The 15,225-nt window shown below is 43.1% G+C and overlaps 1 protein-coding gene across 2 annotated transcripts; it reads left to right on the top strand.

Annotated features, from left to right (window-relative positions):
- LOC125235853 (ras GTPase-activating protein-binding protein 2) lies at positions 1-14,788 on the top strand. Of its 2 annotated transcripts, none has more exons than XM_048142476.1 (9): positions 1-123; positions 3,289-3,434; positions 10,417-10,558; positions 11,324-11,482; positions 11,665-11,815; positions 12,657-12,821; positions 13,000-13,164; positions 13,703-13,968; positions 14,600-14,788. In XM_048142476.1, exons 2-9 carry the CDS (start codon positions 3,331-3,333, stop codon positions 14,780-14,782), a joined length of 1,335 nt encoding a protein of 444 aa, XP_047998433.1. In that variant the 5' UTR covers positions 1-123; positions 3,289-3,330; the 3' UTR covers positions 14,783-14,788. The 2 variants fall into 2 exon arrangements, with proteins under 2 accessions (XP_047998433.1, XP_047998423.1); XM_048142466.1 differs by having other exon boundaries at positions 13,700-13,968.
- Positions 14,789-15,225: the final 437 nt, after the last annotated feature.

The following is a 15,225-nucleotide window of genomic DNA, read 5'->3' as shown; positions in this document are numbered from 1 at the left end:
TTGACACCGAACGGTGAGGTAGGCTCTTTTTCTGTTTTCAGTCCTTATTTATCGTGAAAATTACTCGAATTTCGTGATATTCCGCCACAGTGGACACCATTTTAATGCCTAAAATTTGCTGAGGTAAGTTTTCATGTATTTTAAGTCCACGCTGGGCGCATATGAAAGTGATATTTTGACTGTCGGCAGATCCATGAAGGTTAATCTTTCATGGTATTTGAGCCATTCATCAGCTCCTGCCAAAGAAAAACCCTTCTAAGGTTGTATTCTTACCTTTATTCCTGGCTAGTAATAACTTTGGAGGAAATCGAGGCTGTTGCAAACGTTAATCAGTGGTAGTGGTCGCCATGCGTGCTTGACAATACATGGAGCAGTCAGTTGGGATTGGCAGCAGGCCGGGAGCGCTGCGAGCGCCTGCGGCCCTGCCCGCTGCGCTCGTCCTCTGCTCCGATTTTCTTGTTTATTTGTGTCCCTGACACTTGCAACCTTTTTGTCTGCACAACATATGTCATTGTGCTGTATAGTAAGTCAAGGATTCTGACGATTTGTTTACTAATGTAATGTAATTGTACTGATAATGTAACAGATGTCAGATTCAGGTTTATTATATTGTGTTTGTGATTTAATTACTGCAATTGCAGATTTGCTGGTTGTTTCCACAAGCCAAAGCACTGGTTTTGTTCATTGTTCTCATAAAGTTTACCAATTGTAAGTAAAGGTTTCAAGACTTTGTATTGAATTAAATATAATAACTAACTATCTCTGTTTTGCCCAATGGTTGACTGGTAGAAATGCCTTAAGGTGTTAAGTCCGCTATTTGTACTTTTTATTGATAATTTGTGCAATAAAGTTTAAATAAATAAATAATAAATAAATAATTTGATTAAAATGCATAAAATTTAACACTATGTAAGAAAAGAACTAAAAACAGATATTTTGACTCAAATACATGAGATATCAAAACCTGAGCCTTTGAAGTGTGCTGTCCATTATTGTTCAGGAATTAGATAAAGAAAATGGTTTTGTTTAATTTGAATAATTTATTGAACAATCATCACTTTAGAACATAAGGGGTTTTGAAATATTGCTAGCGACTTTTTATACCACCATTGTTTTCTATTAACTTTAAGGGAAGGTTCTGTAGGTCAAATACAATTGATTTCTCTAAGAAACTAATTATCAAGTTATTTATACATTTATTGAAAGAAAATTGTATTATTTGACGACCGGTCTGGCGCAGTCGGTAGTGACCCTGCCTGCTATGCCGCGGTCCTGGGTTCGAATCCCGGTAAGGGCATTTATTTGTGTGATGAGCACAGATATTTGTTCCCGAGTCATGGATGTTTCTATGTATATAAGTATTTATATATTATATATATCGTTGTCTGAGTACCCACAACACAAGCCTTCTTGAGCTTACCGTGGGCCTCAGTCAATCTGTGTAAGAATGTCCTAAAATATTTATTTATTTATTATATAATATGTAAAATTTTATAGCATTGTGGCCTATAATTATATTTTGGCCAAGGCACTGTAAAATTGAAAGGGTTAACATAATATTATAATGAAAATAAACAAAATCATGGCTATTGCCCTATTGATAACATTAATGTAAAACAACTAATAAATAATTATTTTGACCTGTGCCGTCTGATTATTAAGTTGTCTCACACATATTAGTACATTACGATACAAGTGCGTAAAAAAGGAAGTTCCAAATGAGTGATCATCATCAGTGAGCACCATCTGTGCTGAAAAATTTATTAATGAAATATGAAAATATATTTTTATTAATTTATTAAAAAGCGATATACCAGTCAGCAATGTGTCTGTGGCATCATAGTCCCTGAACGAATGTACTGATTTAGATTTAGTTTTTTTTGTTTGAAAGCTGAGTTAGTTGGGAGTGTTCTTAGTTCTTAGCCATGTTTCATGAAAATCAGTCCACAATGTTGCGCTCGGGGGTTTTTTCAAAATTTTAATTTTGTGGTTATTATGTTACCTCAAAAGTCAAAAGCTTTTGAGAAGCTTTATAGAGGCTAAATAAAGCTTTAAAGAATCGGTATTCTTGTTATTTTGTTACAGACTTCTAGCATTACTCATAATCATTTTATTTACAAACCCAAATTAAATAATAATTGTTTGTCTTTGTATTGAGTGAATTCGTGTGAAATGGATGAAATTATTGAACTAAATTAGGTAGTTTACTGCCCAGAACAATGCAGGGTATTTGTTTCAGCTTTACGGGACATAAGGGATTTTTTTTTCACTATGTTTTTTGTTATGTCAGTCTAAGTTTCTTGACGCATTGGTTTTACTGTTATGTCATGTAAACGAGTTTTACTAATAAATTAATTGCCATTTGCTTCCTTACAATTTCCGCGCCAAAAGTTAGGTCTTAGGTAAAGTCGCCGTCAATAGAACTTGTGAACAATGTAAACAAACCTTGTAGTCAAAATGTTGTTAATTTTCATTCTTACTCATCAGATACTGGCTAAATCCATGTGTTATTTAAACAATTCATATCACATTATGATCCTCAACCTTTAAAATAAAAAAATTGTGCTAGAATATTGATATTTTATACAACGGTTTGTTTACACTGTTGACAATTTCTTTTGACGGCGATTTTACTTCAATATTTGGCATGATCCCTGATGTTGCTGAGATGTAACAAATGGATGACCCCGTAACCAACAAGTTGTTCGACCTGTGTGTGACTCACAGATGTCATATATACCATAGATCAAGCAAACGTATCTACTTAGCGTGTCAAATGAACTCAGTGAAATCCACTGAGTTGTCCGTCTTTACTCGCAGCTTGCAGCTTTCGGGCGTCAATTTTTGTAAGTTGAAGTCAACCAAAACATAAAAAATGCCTCGTTACGTGATATTCAATTGCAACAACACAAAAATTATGAACAATCAAGAGCCTGAGACATATTTAAAATTACAGGCAAGAATCAACTTCAGTACAAAATTTGACACGCTCGGCCCTATACAAATATATGAATTTGTTTCTTCTATCTAAATTAAGTTCTGTGGTGTGACTTCAAATATGTGTACAAAGCGCGAGAACTTAAAGTGTTATACAACAAGTCCTTATCCGTGAAGTTGTTTTATATACTCCACATCTGTTACTGATGTGTAAAATATCACATCTTATCAATACATGGGCTTACTCATGAGGATTACATACTAGCCAAGTCAAAGATGTGGCCTATGATAGAGCGAGCTCGCCTAGAAGGTGCCTGTTCACCCTTGAGTCATAAATGTGGTTGGTTCCAGGCTTACAGCAGAGGGCAGTGTCGGGTCTCGTGAACAAGAGCGATGGTAATGGAGGCGTCCCCGTCCCCCTCCCCGCAGAGCGTCGGCCGCGAGTTCGTCCGCCAGTACTACACGCTGCTCAACAAGGCGCCCACACACCTCCACAGGTGAGCACATGCTGGATGTAGATGTAGTGTAGGGACACCTGTTCGGAAACCACACCTCGGACAATGGCGATCAAATATATGAAAGAAGCGCTGTCCTACCCATACAGTCTAAGCTCGTGTACCGTGCTTGTATGTGTGAGCTAAGAAAAATTTGATTTCGACGTCCTTGAGCTCATCTTCTCTCATACTGTCTACGCAATATATCATACTAAAGGGCCATAGCCCTAACGAGTACTACTAATACTATTTTTTTTAAATATCATTACCAAGTAAAATACCAATTATTAAGGATGAAACCAAATTTTCAAGATGGTGGTAACTGCTCGTAACAGAAAGAACGGGGATTTTTCAAAAAAAAACATATGTTTTGTAAAGTGAAAAAGTAGTGTGTTTCTTAGTCATGCAAATTAACATATTTATCAAGTATCAAGATTGTTTTAGAGATTTCAACCTTAAGTCATTGTTGGATAATAACATCGAAAATTATGCAGACGCAAAATCACCACGAGCTGTTCTGTTTTAAAATTACCTGCTTCTTTCTTTAAAAGTACCTGGAAGACCTTTTATGATTAGGCATAACGGCTAATACATTGTCTTAAATACTTATTTTATATTCTTTCTTTAGAAATACTTTGGGTCTATAGCTATACTACAATCCCAGAGCTTTGTGAAATTCTCTCTATTGTTCTCATGTAAGTAGTAAGTACTGACTACTGAGAAACAAGTTATCCCTAAGTCATCTCATTTAATTCCATGTGGTGATTATAATTAAGTAATTTGTTTATATTTGAATGATGGTATGATAAAAATTGTAATAGAATAATAATGATGACTTCATTACCTAATAATTATAAGTTTACTAATTTTCCTGTTATACCTAAGTGCCATCAGGGTGGTCATTTAATTAGCCATTGCTGAAGTTAATTTGGCTGTTCAATACCTCATTTCCTTATGAGAGAGTTAATTTATTAATTACTAGCTTTTGCCCGCTGCTTCGCTCGCGTTAGAAAAAGACTAAAAGTAGCCTAAAGTAAAATCCATAAACCTACGGACCAAATTGACAAGTAAGTGTGAACAAATGTTTCCACAGTTTGGCCAGTGTCGTTCTTATCGATATTAAAATTATTATGACATCGTAGGTTTAAGGTGAGGCAATTTGATCGGCTAATCAATATACCAACTTTTTCAGTGATTTCGACAGATCAAAAGGTCTGTAGACCCCTAATTAGAGATATTTTTTTTTATTTCAAAGCAGCAATAATATAATATGATATGAAAATTATGTAGATATTTTTTATGATACTTGCCATAGCTTGACGGCAAGCGCGGATCCAGCTTCGTGTCCAGGGGGGGGTCACGTGGTAAAGGCCCAGGCCCCAGAGGGGGGTCACGTGGTCTATTTGTATGGCCAACCTAGGCTCCAGGGGGGTCATGACCCCCATGACCCCCCCCCCTGGATCCGCGCATGCTTGACGGATACTTTATCCACACAGATTTGTGATAAAATTGAAAGCAGAATACACCGCCTGGGAATGAATAATATTTTATAATAAAGACTACTAATAAAAATTATCGTCGGACAGGGTATTTTATTTTTTACCTACAGGCTCGGGAACCTTTTTATGTTTTAAAACTAGTGGGTAAAAACAAAAACGCATGGTATCATATACCGAGGTAACCATCCACTACCTCGAAAATAGAACAAACCAAAATGTGTACCTTTTTTTTTTTTTTTTTTTTTTTTAGCCTACTGTAGTGTCCCACTGCTGGGCAAAGGCCTCCCCTCGCTTCTTCCACTCAACCCTGTCATGTGCGTAATTTTGCCAGCTTGGATAAAATGCGTTCAAGTCGTCCCGCCATCTCTTTTTCGGTCTGCCTGAACCCCGGCCTGCACCCTCCACGGTGTTCCGTGGGTCCCACTCGGTAACCATTTTGGCCCACCGTTCAGGGTGCATGCGGCAGACATGTCCAGCCCAGTTCCACTTAAGCGTAGCGGTCTTGACACCTACATCTGCAACTCGAGTTCTGGAGCGCAGTTCCGTGTTTCTGATTCGATCAGTTCTGCGAACACCCAGTATACTGCGCTCCATCGCTCGCTGGCAAACCTTGAGTTTGGACTTTAGAGCTTCTGTTAGTGACCACGTTTGAGCGCCATAGGTTAGAATAGGCAGGATACACATGTCGATGAGTTTGCGCTTGAGACACAGAGGAAGGTTACCCTTCATTAGCGCCTTCATGGACCAGAAGCTCTTCCAGGCGTTATCAATACGTCTATTGACTTCTATGATTTGCCTGTTTTCGAAGGAAGCTATCTGGCCCAAGTAAATGTACTCATCAACATACTGTATATCCTGCCCATCTACCGTGACCCTATGTTTTGCCCGATTGGTCATTAACTTATTTGAAATTAATATATACTTATTCTTGATTTTAAACTTGTCTGTTATATGTACTTTACAACTTGTCGATATATTGTTATCGACATATACCCTTCACTATTTTTATTTTGCTGTTCCTGGTACCACTTTACCTGTCAGTCATTTGTCAATTTAGTCCGTAGGATTGTGGATACTACTTTATGTCACTCTCCATCCCTTCAATTATCTCCACTTAAAAAATCACGTCAATTCGTCGCTCCGTTTTGCCGTGAAAGACGGACAAACAAACAGACACACACACTTTCCCATTTATAATATTAGTATGGATAATGCCTTAAGATAACCCGAAATGCATAGTTTGATAAATAGAGTTCATGATCATGATTGGTTCATTTAAAATCTTCAATTCAAACATCACCTTATGCTGCAAAAAACTGAAATAAACCAAAACTCTAAAACTTTGTTCATCGGAAATATCTGATTCGGTGTTGCTACACCTACACGTCGTACTGACTAGATTATTGAAAATACGCGATTTCCTTATCCTAAACTGAAACAATCGTGACGAAAGAGCGTAGCCGTGTTTGCATAGAAAATCGGCCCTTTCGCCAAATGTTCACTGTATTTTTTTTTAAAGAGCTCTCATGACAAATATTATTTACTGTAAGTTTGAGGTTTCTATCTTTTTTATTTTCTGAGATATGATTTTTTTATTAATTTACATAATATCCATTTTTTTCAACATTGGCTAATGCGATTCACTTGAACTTTTGGGACAATAATATACATGTAATGACTCACATGTTCTAGCAATAATATTTAATAGTGCCGAAAAAAATCTTGGCTTAAAGTAGGAAACAAAACTTCAGTATTTTTTTTTCTCGCTTTTTAGAAAAGCGACACCTACAGTTCTTTATCAAGTAATTGCTTATATAAAGGCCTGCAACATATATTTTTTTTCAAAATAATCCAGTAGGTACTTCATACTAGAAAATGGAATAATAAAGGATACTACCCATACCGCAAACGAGCTACACAGTAAATAGGTGAATTTTAGTCGTAATACCTTTATGAATGCAATCTTCCAGTACCAATATTGTTAATAATAAAGAGGTTTGCGACTAAAATTCACCTATTTACTGTGTAGCTCGTTTGCGGTATGGGTAGTATCCTTTATTATTCCATTTTCTAGTATGAAGTACCTCCTGGATTATTTTGAAAAAAATATATATTGCGGGCCTTTATATAAGCAATTACTTGACAAAGAACTATAGGTGTCGCTTTTCTAAAAGCGAGAAAAAAATACTGAAGATTTGTTTCCTACTTTAAGCCAAGATTTTTTCGGCACTATTAAATATTATTGTTAGAACATGTGAGTCATTACATGTATATTATTGTCCCAAAAGTTCAAGTGAATCGCATTAGCCAATGTTGAAAAAAATGGATATTATGTAAATTAATAAAAAAATCATATCTCAGAAAATAAAAAAGATAGAAACCTCAAACTTACAGTAAATAATATTTGTCACGAGAGCTCTTTAAAAAAAAATTACAGTGAACATTTGGCGAAAGGGCCGATTTTCTATGCAAACACGGCTACGCTCTTTGGAAATCTAAATAATAATAAAATTATGCAGGGGAGGTATCAGTGGAGAGCGTCGAGCGTTCGTATGGAGAAAGGAATTGAAATAACCACTCCTGTTGCGTCTGAAATGTTAGTTTAGACCGAGGCCGATATAACACGGGACAGACAAACTCCAGCGTACAAAAAAGCGTACCCCTGAAATGTATTTTTTTATTTTATTTATGGGATAGGAGGCAAACGAGCAGACAGGTCGCCTGATGGTAAGCGATCACCGCCGCCCATGGACACCCGAAACACCAGAGGTGTTGGAGGTGCGTTGCCGGCCTTTAATATGGGTGTACGCTCTTTTCTTGAAGATTTGAAGGTCGTATTGGTCCGGAAATACCGCAGGCGACAATTCATTCCACAGTTTAGCTGTGCGGGGCAGGAAGTTTCTAGAGAAACGCACAGTTGAGGACTGCCAGCCATCTAGATGATGACGATGGAAATGTTGTCGCGTAGGGCGATGGCGGAAAGAAGCGGTAGGGATTAATCCGAACAATTCCTCGGAGCACTCCCGAAAGGGTTATGGGCTTAAGGGTTTTTCGGGTTATGTATGGGCTTTTTAGGCTTAGAACTAGACGGCGCTGTTGCGCAGCCTGCATGGAAGTGGCCAAAATCATATTTTCCCCAAATATTTTTGCGTGTTTTTATTTTTCATAAGAACAAATGACATGCTTCTTTATTTTAATATCATGATATCACGTCAATACACAGAATGAAAAAAATAAATTTGTAGTCATCATCAGCGTAGTTATGATATTATTTAATAGGTGGCGCTAAAAAATTTACCTAAATGCTGCCTATCTATATCAACAATAACCTAGTATTCAAAGTTGGGTCAAAAGTAGCATTTATGGCGTAGAAAAGCAAAAAAGCTAAAGTAAGTAAGTGCGTAAGGTAGGTTATTTCTGATTTCATTTTATTTGCGTTTTTCTCGTCGTCTAGCCGTGTATCTCACAGACATTTTAATCATAAAGAATTAAAGACTGATTTCATAACCACTTGACAGTCCTACGATAGCATAGTATCCAAAAAAAATTCCGGTAGACAGTCCTACGATACCTTACTATCCAAAAGAGGGGATGGAGACACAGTTGATTAAAGTGACATCTAGCGAAATATTGCGGCATTATTTACTTATTCTCTTGATACAATAACGTAGCCTAACTACATAGTTTGCTACAAAAAGTATAGATGGCAGTGTACGCTCGTTACTTAGTGAATGAAAAAATAAATTCGGCAGTGCCTTGTCAAACTCCGCGTGTTTGTGTTTGATTTTGAATTTGTTTAATTTTTTTTGGATATCTTCATGAGAACTGTATGTGTTGGTTGTGGTATCATTATAAAGGTAAAATAGTATATTTCTCTAATACGTAATAAAAAAAGGGGGTCATCGCTCAAAATTTCCTGTAATTTAAGTAATAGTCAAATAAAAAATTTCTTCATTTTTTTTCGATTAGATAAGTTTAACCTTGATTTATAGTATATAATCATACATATTTTACTATCACTATAATTTTATTTCAAGTACTGTACGTTCATTTATACCGAAGTATTTTTTTTTTAACTATACCTTGTGTAGTTTAGAAGATACAGACGTTTTTGTAAAAAGTTGTGAATGCGCAGCGCGCTGCGCGCGTCGCTTAAAAACCCGGACGGTTGACCGGAATATGGTCGCGCGGGCTGGACTGTCAAGTGGCTAAATGGCATTCTCTAAACATGGTAACAAAATAAACAAGTATAGAAATCAAATTTTGCACATTTAAGGAAGTAATTCACTTAAGTGTCTAACTAACCTAGGTATACTGATCTTTGTACTCTGAATAGAGAAGTGAACTAAAAGGAGCATTGACCCGGATATCATCATAACTTACAGCAAAAAATATACCTACCCAGTGAAAACGAAACGGAAAAAATGTCGTCAACAAGTTCCGCGTTTTAGACCAGTTTTTTCGACAAAGGCCCGTCCCGTCTGCCAATACTTAGAGCGGATTCAGACTCGCTATACAGGGTGGCTCATTCAAATCGCTCAGTATGGGGAAGTCTGAAACTATGAGATATACGAAGATCTATTCTTAGGAACCATGTTATCGATTTTAAGAAAAAGAAAAACTGCATTCATAAATTTAAAAAAAAACTGTATTCAGTACCCAGCTGGGGTATCGAACCCGGTTGTTTTGAAAACATAAACTTACTTACACTTTTTCTATTCAAATATCGATTGTGCAGGTTTTAAGCAGTAAATGTCTCTATGAAACATGATGTATAAAATTAATAAAATACATTGTTTTCATTTTCATATAGTAGTAGTAGTAAAATACTTTATTGTACCAGAAAATAATACAACACACAAGAAAAAGAGCAAGTCACGTATTTTGAATATTTAAATATAACTTTGTTAGAAACATATGTAGTTTCTAACAAAATTATATTTAAATATTCAAAATAACATATTATAAACGCTCTCGACTACTTCCTGGTTTTTGACGATAGAGCAATGATTTTTTCAACACAGATTATTATAATTTTTATCTGTGTCGAACCGTTTTGATTTTTTTGATATTCTTATTTTTAAAGACGCTAGAGCCTATCAAAAATTTCCAAAAACGGCTTCATTGATTATGGCGCAAAAGAAGGTGTGGTATTCAAAATTGGTAACAGTTAGCCAAAAAAACTAAACGCTCCGACACAGATTATTACATTGTTATTCAGATTCTCAAATTTCGTTACGATTGATAAAGTTTTGAAGGAGGAAACAGTCGAGAGCGGAACCTCGATTTTAAAGATTTTTTCGCAATATCTTTTAACTGAGTTGTTCTGTTGGGACAATTTTTTTTCGATAAATATAGTTAGTTTTAACTAAAATTCCTAAATTGCAAGGGCGGCTCCTTTCCTTAGCCTCTTAAAATTCACACCAAAACTTCTTTGTATAATACGTCTTGTTTGACTGTTCTAATACAATATATTTTCCCCGCAGGTTCTATAACAACTACTCGTCGTTCGTGCACGGCGGGCTGGACGCGCCGCACCGGGAGACCCTGCCCGTGGTCGGCCAGAAGCAGATCCACAACCGCATCCAGCAGCTCAACTTCCGCGACTGCCATGCCAAGATCAGCCAGGTAACCATGACAACCGAGCACGCACGGTCGGCCAGAAGACTCCCAAGATTAGCCTGGTATTACTCGTAGTACCAGACCCCTGCTTAGCCAGATAGCCAGTTGGAGAATAGAGAACAGTACAATCTCGATAATGAGGCACGTCGGTGGTCCGAAACGTCCAGTAATTCGTAAGCAGTATAACGAAACTTGTATGGACGCAGATTTGTTTGGCAGTTCACTAGGACTCTTTAAAAGTACCGTATATTCTCTATTAAAATAAAACATAATTAGTACCTATATTATAAGTATCCAGACTGTATTTCCATTTTGAATTAATGTCTCTTACACTTTTTAATGTATTTAACTACAATGCCTATCATATAGTAGGTAATATACTTTAATACTCTTATTGTAACTCGATTTTTGTAAATTGGAGAACTATAGGTCTATAATTAATAAAAAATTTGGCAATATAGCTAAGTTTACATATGTATATTGTATGACTGTTTGTTCTTTAATAAAAAAAAAATCGGCACTTAAATAGAGATGCTGATGATAATTTCAAGTGCAAGTTTACCATCTATGCGTACATTATCAGTCTGACTTCACTTTAAAAGTGACTAAATGCCAGATAATGGTCGAATGTTTTTTGAATTTATACCTTAACTAGTAGAATCGTGAAATAAAACTATGGAAACGGATGGACGGATTAAACGGAGTAGAATCGTATACAAAATAAAATCATGCATATTCCCTATTGCCAACATTTGTATAATTTGTTATCAGGTGGACTCGCAGGCGACGCTCGGCAACGGCGTGGTGGTGCAGGTGACGGGCGAGCTGTCCAACGGCGGCGCCCCCATGCGGCGCTTCACGCAGACCTTCGTGCTCGCCGCCCAGTCGCCCAAGAAGTACTACGTGCACAACGACATCTTCCGCTACCAGGTGACTAGTGCCGCGGGCTGTGGACAGAGGGCGCTGCACGCACACCTTCGTACTCGCTGCCCAGTCGCCCAAGATCTTGAACTCGTCCGCTGTACACTAGCTTATGAAAAAGCGATTATAGTTGTTATAGTTGCCCATTTGCTTGATTAGTAACTAACTTGTGTTGTGTAATTTGTGTGCAGGACCTCGTGGCGGAGGACTCTGAGCCGGGCTCGCCGTCCGAGCCGGCCGGCTACTTCCCGCCGCCGCCCTTCCCGCCCGCCTTCCCCGCGCCGCCGCAGGAGCCCTCGCCGCCCACGCTCAACGGCCACCAGCCCGACCAGCGCCTGCACGGTCAGTATACACCAGCCCGCCTTCCCCGCGCCGCCGCAGGAGCCCTCGCCGCCCACGCTCAACGGCCACCAGCCCGACCAGCGCCTGCACGGTCAGTATACACCAGCCCGCCTTCCCCGCGCCGCCGCAGGAGCCCTCGCCGCCCACGCTCAACGGCCACCAGCCCGACCAGCGCCTGCACGGTCAGTATACACCAGCCCGCCTTCCCCGCGCCGCCGCAGGAGCCCTCGCCGCCCACGCTCAACGGCCACCAGCCCGACCAGCGCCTGCACGGTCAGTATACACCAGCCCGCCTTCCCCGCGCCGCCGCAGGAGCCCTCGCCGCCCACGCTCAACGGCCACCAGCCCGACCAGCGCCTGCACGGTCAGTATACACCAGCCCGCCTTCCCCGCGCCGCCGCAGGAGCCCTCGCCGCCCACGCTCAACGGCCACCAGCCCGACCAGCGCCTGCACGGTCAGTATACACCAGCCCGCCTTCCCCGCGCCGCCGCAGGAGCCCTCGCCGCCCACGCTCAACGGCCACCAGCCCGACCAGCGCCTGCACGGTCAGTATACACCAGCCTGACCGTGCCGTCAGTAAACTCCCGGGATTGTGTGCGATGCTCTCCGTACGAACTCATAACGTCCATCAGTCCTAGTGATTTCGCGAAACTGCGGGGCTATTAGCTGCTGAAAACCGACGACTGAGCGTCAAAATTTCACGGCAAAGTGTATATTTTGCTTTTTCCATCTCCCGGTGTGGAGGTTGTCAAGAGAGCACCGTGTGGGTAAATGTAGATTTGCTCTTTAGGGACAAAACAGGGTTAGTGAAGTACATAACAGCATGTATTATGATTTCAGCGGCGGCCCCGGCCGCGGTGGCGGAGCCCGAGCCCGAGCCGGCGGCGCCGGTGGCGGCGGCGCCCGCTCCCGCGCCCGCGCCCGCGCCCGCACCCGAGCCCGCGCCGGAGCCCGAGCAGCCGCGCGAGCCCACGCCGCCGCCCGTCGTGCAGCAGCCGCAACCCGGTAAGGAGATGCAATTCTTTCTTTGACTTCTATTGCCTGATTACGAACCGTTATCTTTAGTTGCTTACGGAGCCGAAAGGAATTTTATTTATCTCGAATGTAAACCGATGTGACTCAGTTTTCTGGTAAAGATTTTATTATTAAAAATATGCTTAACGCTTACATATGCTTCTCGCAGTGGTCCCGCCGGAGCCGAAGACGTACGCCAACCTGCTGAAGTCGTCCGCGCCCGCCCCCGCGCCCGCGCCCGCGCCCGCCGCCGTCCCGGCCCCCGCGTCCGCGCCCGCGCCGCAGGACCAGCGCCCGCGCGCACCTCGCCCGCCGAGGGACTCGCAGCCCAACGGTAATGTACGAGGGACACCACCACAGTGTACTCGTAGTAGCGGCTACATACGCTGGACGACCAAAGGTTCTGTGCTCCCCCGAAACCGACACGGACGCCGGCCTGCTGAAATCTTTCGCGCCGGTGTCTGCGCCCGCCGAGTGACTCCCGGGGACAACGGTAATGTATACTCTCATCGAGTCACATCCCTCTGCAGAGTGTGGTAGCGGCTACACACGCTGGACGGTCGACGACAGACGACCGGTTTATACTTACGGTACCGCCGCAATTGAAAACGTTCGCGGACCCGCAAGGAAAACATCGTGAGAAAAATGCCTACTCCGATTCCTAGGATTCATTGCAAGATTCCTGTCTCCCGCCCCATGAACCGTGCCAAAAAGCCGGAATAATACGACGAAAATTATACTCAAACTTGTGCAGGAAGGTGTTTATAAATTCAAAGAAATTTGATCTACCTCGTCCCGACTGTAGTAAATTTTACAATAACACAATGTTTCATTATTTAACCATTTTAATTGACACTAAATAATTCCAGAAGGCAACCGCAACGATCGCGGCGGGCGCGACAACGACCGCGACCGCGGCGACCGTGGCGGCGACCGCGACTCGCGCCGCTACTCCGACTCGCAGCAGCTCTTCCTCGGCAACGTGCCTCCCACCGCCACTGAGGAGGAACTACGGGCGCTGTTCTCGCGGTTCGGCCCGGTGGCTGAGCTCCGCGTGCTTGGGAGAGCCCCACACCCACATTACGGCTTCTTGACGTATGAGAGTGCTAAACACGCGCAGGACTGTCTCAGCGCGCAGGTACGAATCACACTGTACACTAAGTCACTCATATAAGGTTTAGATACTCCGCTAGCCTGACTCTCAGCAACTATTCCACGGCAACGCGACCCCGACGGCCACTGAGGTGGAACTACGGGCCTTGTTCTCGCGATTCGGGCTTGTGGCTGAGCTTCGTGTGCTTGGAAGAGCCCCGCATTCGCATTACGGCTTCTTGACGTATGAGAGCCCTAAACACGCCCAGGAGTGTCTCAGCGCGCAGGTAGGAATCACATTATCACAATCACTCCTACAACGTTTAGGTATTTCGCCAGTACTAGTCTCGGCAACTTTTCCTTAGCTACGTGCCTCCGACGGGCACTGAGGAGGAACTACAGGCCTTGTTCTCGCGATTTGGGCCTGTGGCTGAGCCCCGCATCCGCACTATGGCTTCTTGACTTATGAGAGCCCTAAACACGTCTAGGATTGTCTCAGCGCGCAGGTAGGAACCGCAATCTATACTAAATCATTCTCACAGGGTAAAGATAGCTCGCTACTCAGAGTTCCGGTAACTCTTCCTCGGCAACGTACCTCCAATGGCTATCGAAGGGGTCCACTCGGGAGATCCCCGCATGAGGCATTTTTTTTTTCAAATCATCATTTGTTATTGCAGCCGCTGTACTTCCCGGCGGACAGCCCGGACGGCGTGAAGCTGAACGTGGAGGAGAAGAAGGCGCGCGGCGCGGCGCCCCCGCGCGACCGCGACCGCGAGCGCTCCGGCGACCTGCCGCGCCGCCGCCCCTCCTCCGGCCACCGCGCCTTCCCCGCGCCCCCGCGCCAGCCCTACCGCCGCTAACGGTACGTGCACTATACTACACCCCCCTCCCCCACCACCGCGAGCGCTCCGGCGACCTGCCGCGCCGCCGCCCCTCCTCCGGCCACCGCGCCTTCCCCGCGCCCCCGCGCCAGCCCTACCGCCGCTAACGGTACGTGCACTATACTACACCCCCCTCCCCCCACCACCGCGAGCGCTCCGGCGACCTGCCGCGCCGCCGCCCCTCCTCCGGCCACCGCGCCTTCCCCGCGCCCCCGCGCCAGCCCTACCGCCGCTAACGGTACGTGCACTATACTACACCCCCCCCTCCCCCCACCACCGCGAGCGCTCCGGCGACCTGCCGCGCCGCCGCCCCTCCTCCGGCCACCGCGCCTTCCCCGCGCCCCCGCGCCAGCCCTACCGCCGCTAACGGTACGTGCACTATACTACACCCCCCCCTCCCCCACCACCGCGAGCGCTCCGGC

The sequence above is a fragment of the Leguminivora glycinivorella genome, chromosome 2 (genome assembly GCF_023078275.1).
Source record: "Leguminivora glycinivorella isolate SPB_JAAS2020 chromosome 2, LegGlyc_1.1, whole genome shotgun sequence".
Taxonomy (NCBI): Eukaryota; Metazoa; Arthropoda; class Insecta; order Lepidoptera; family Tortricidae; genus Leguminivora; species Leguminivora glycinivorella.
Note: the sequence above shows the minus strand (reverse complement) of the source record. Positions and strands in the feature narration are given on the sequence as shown.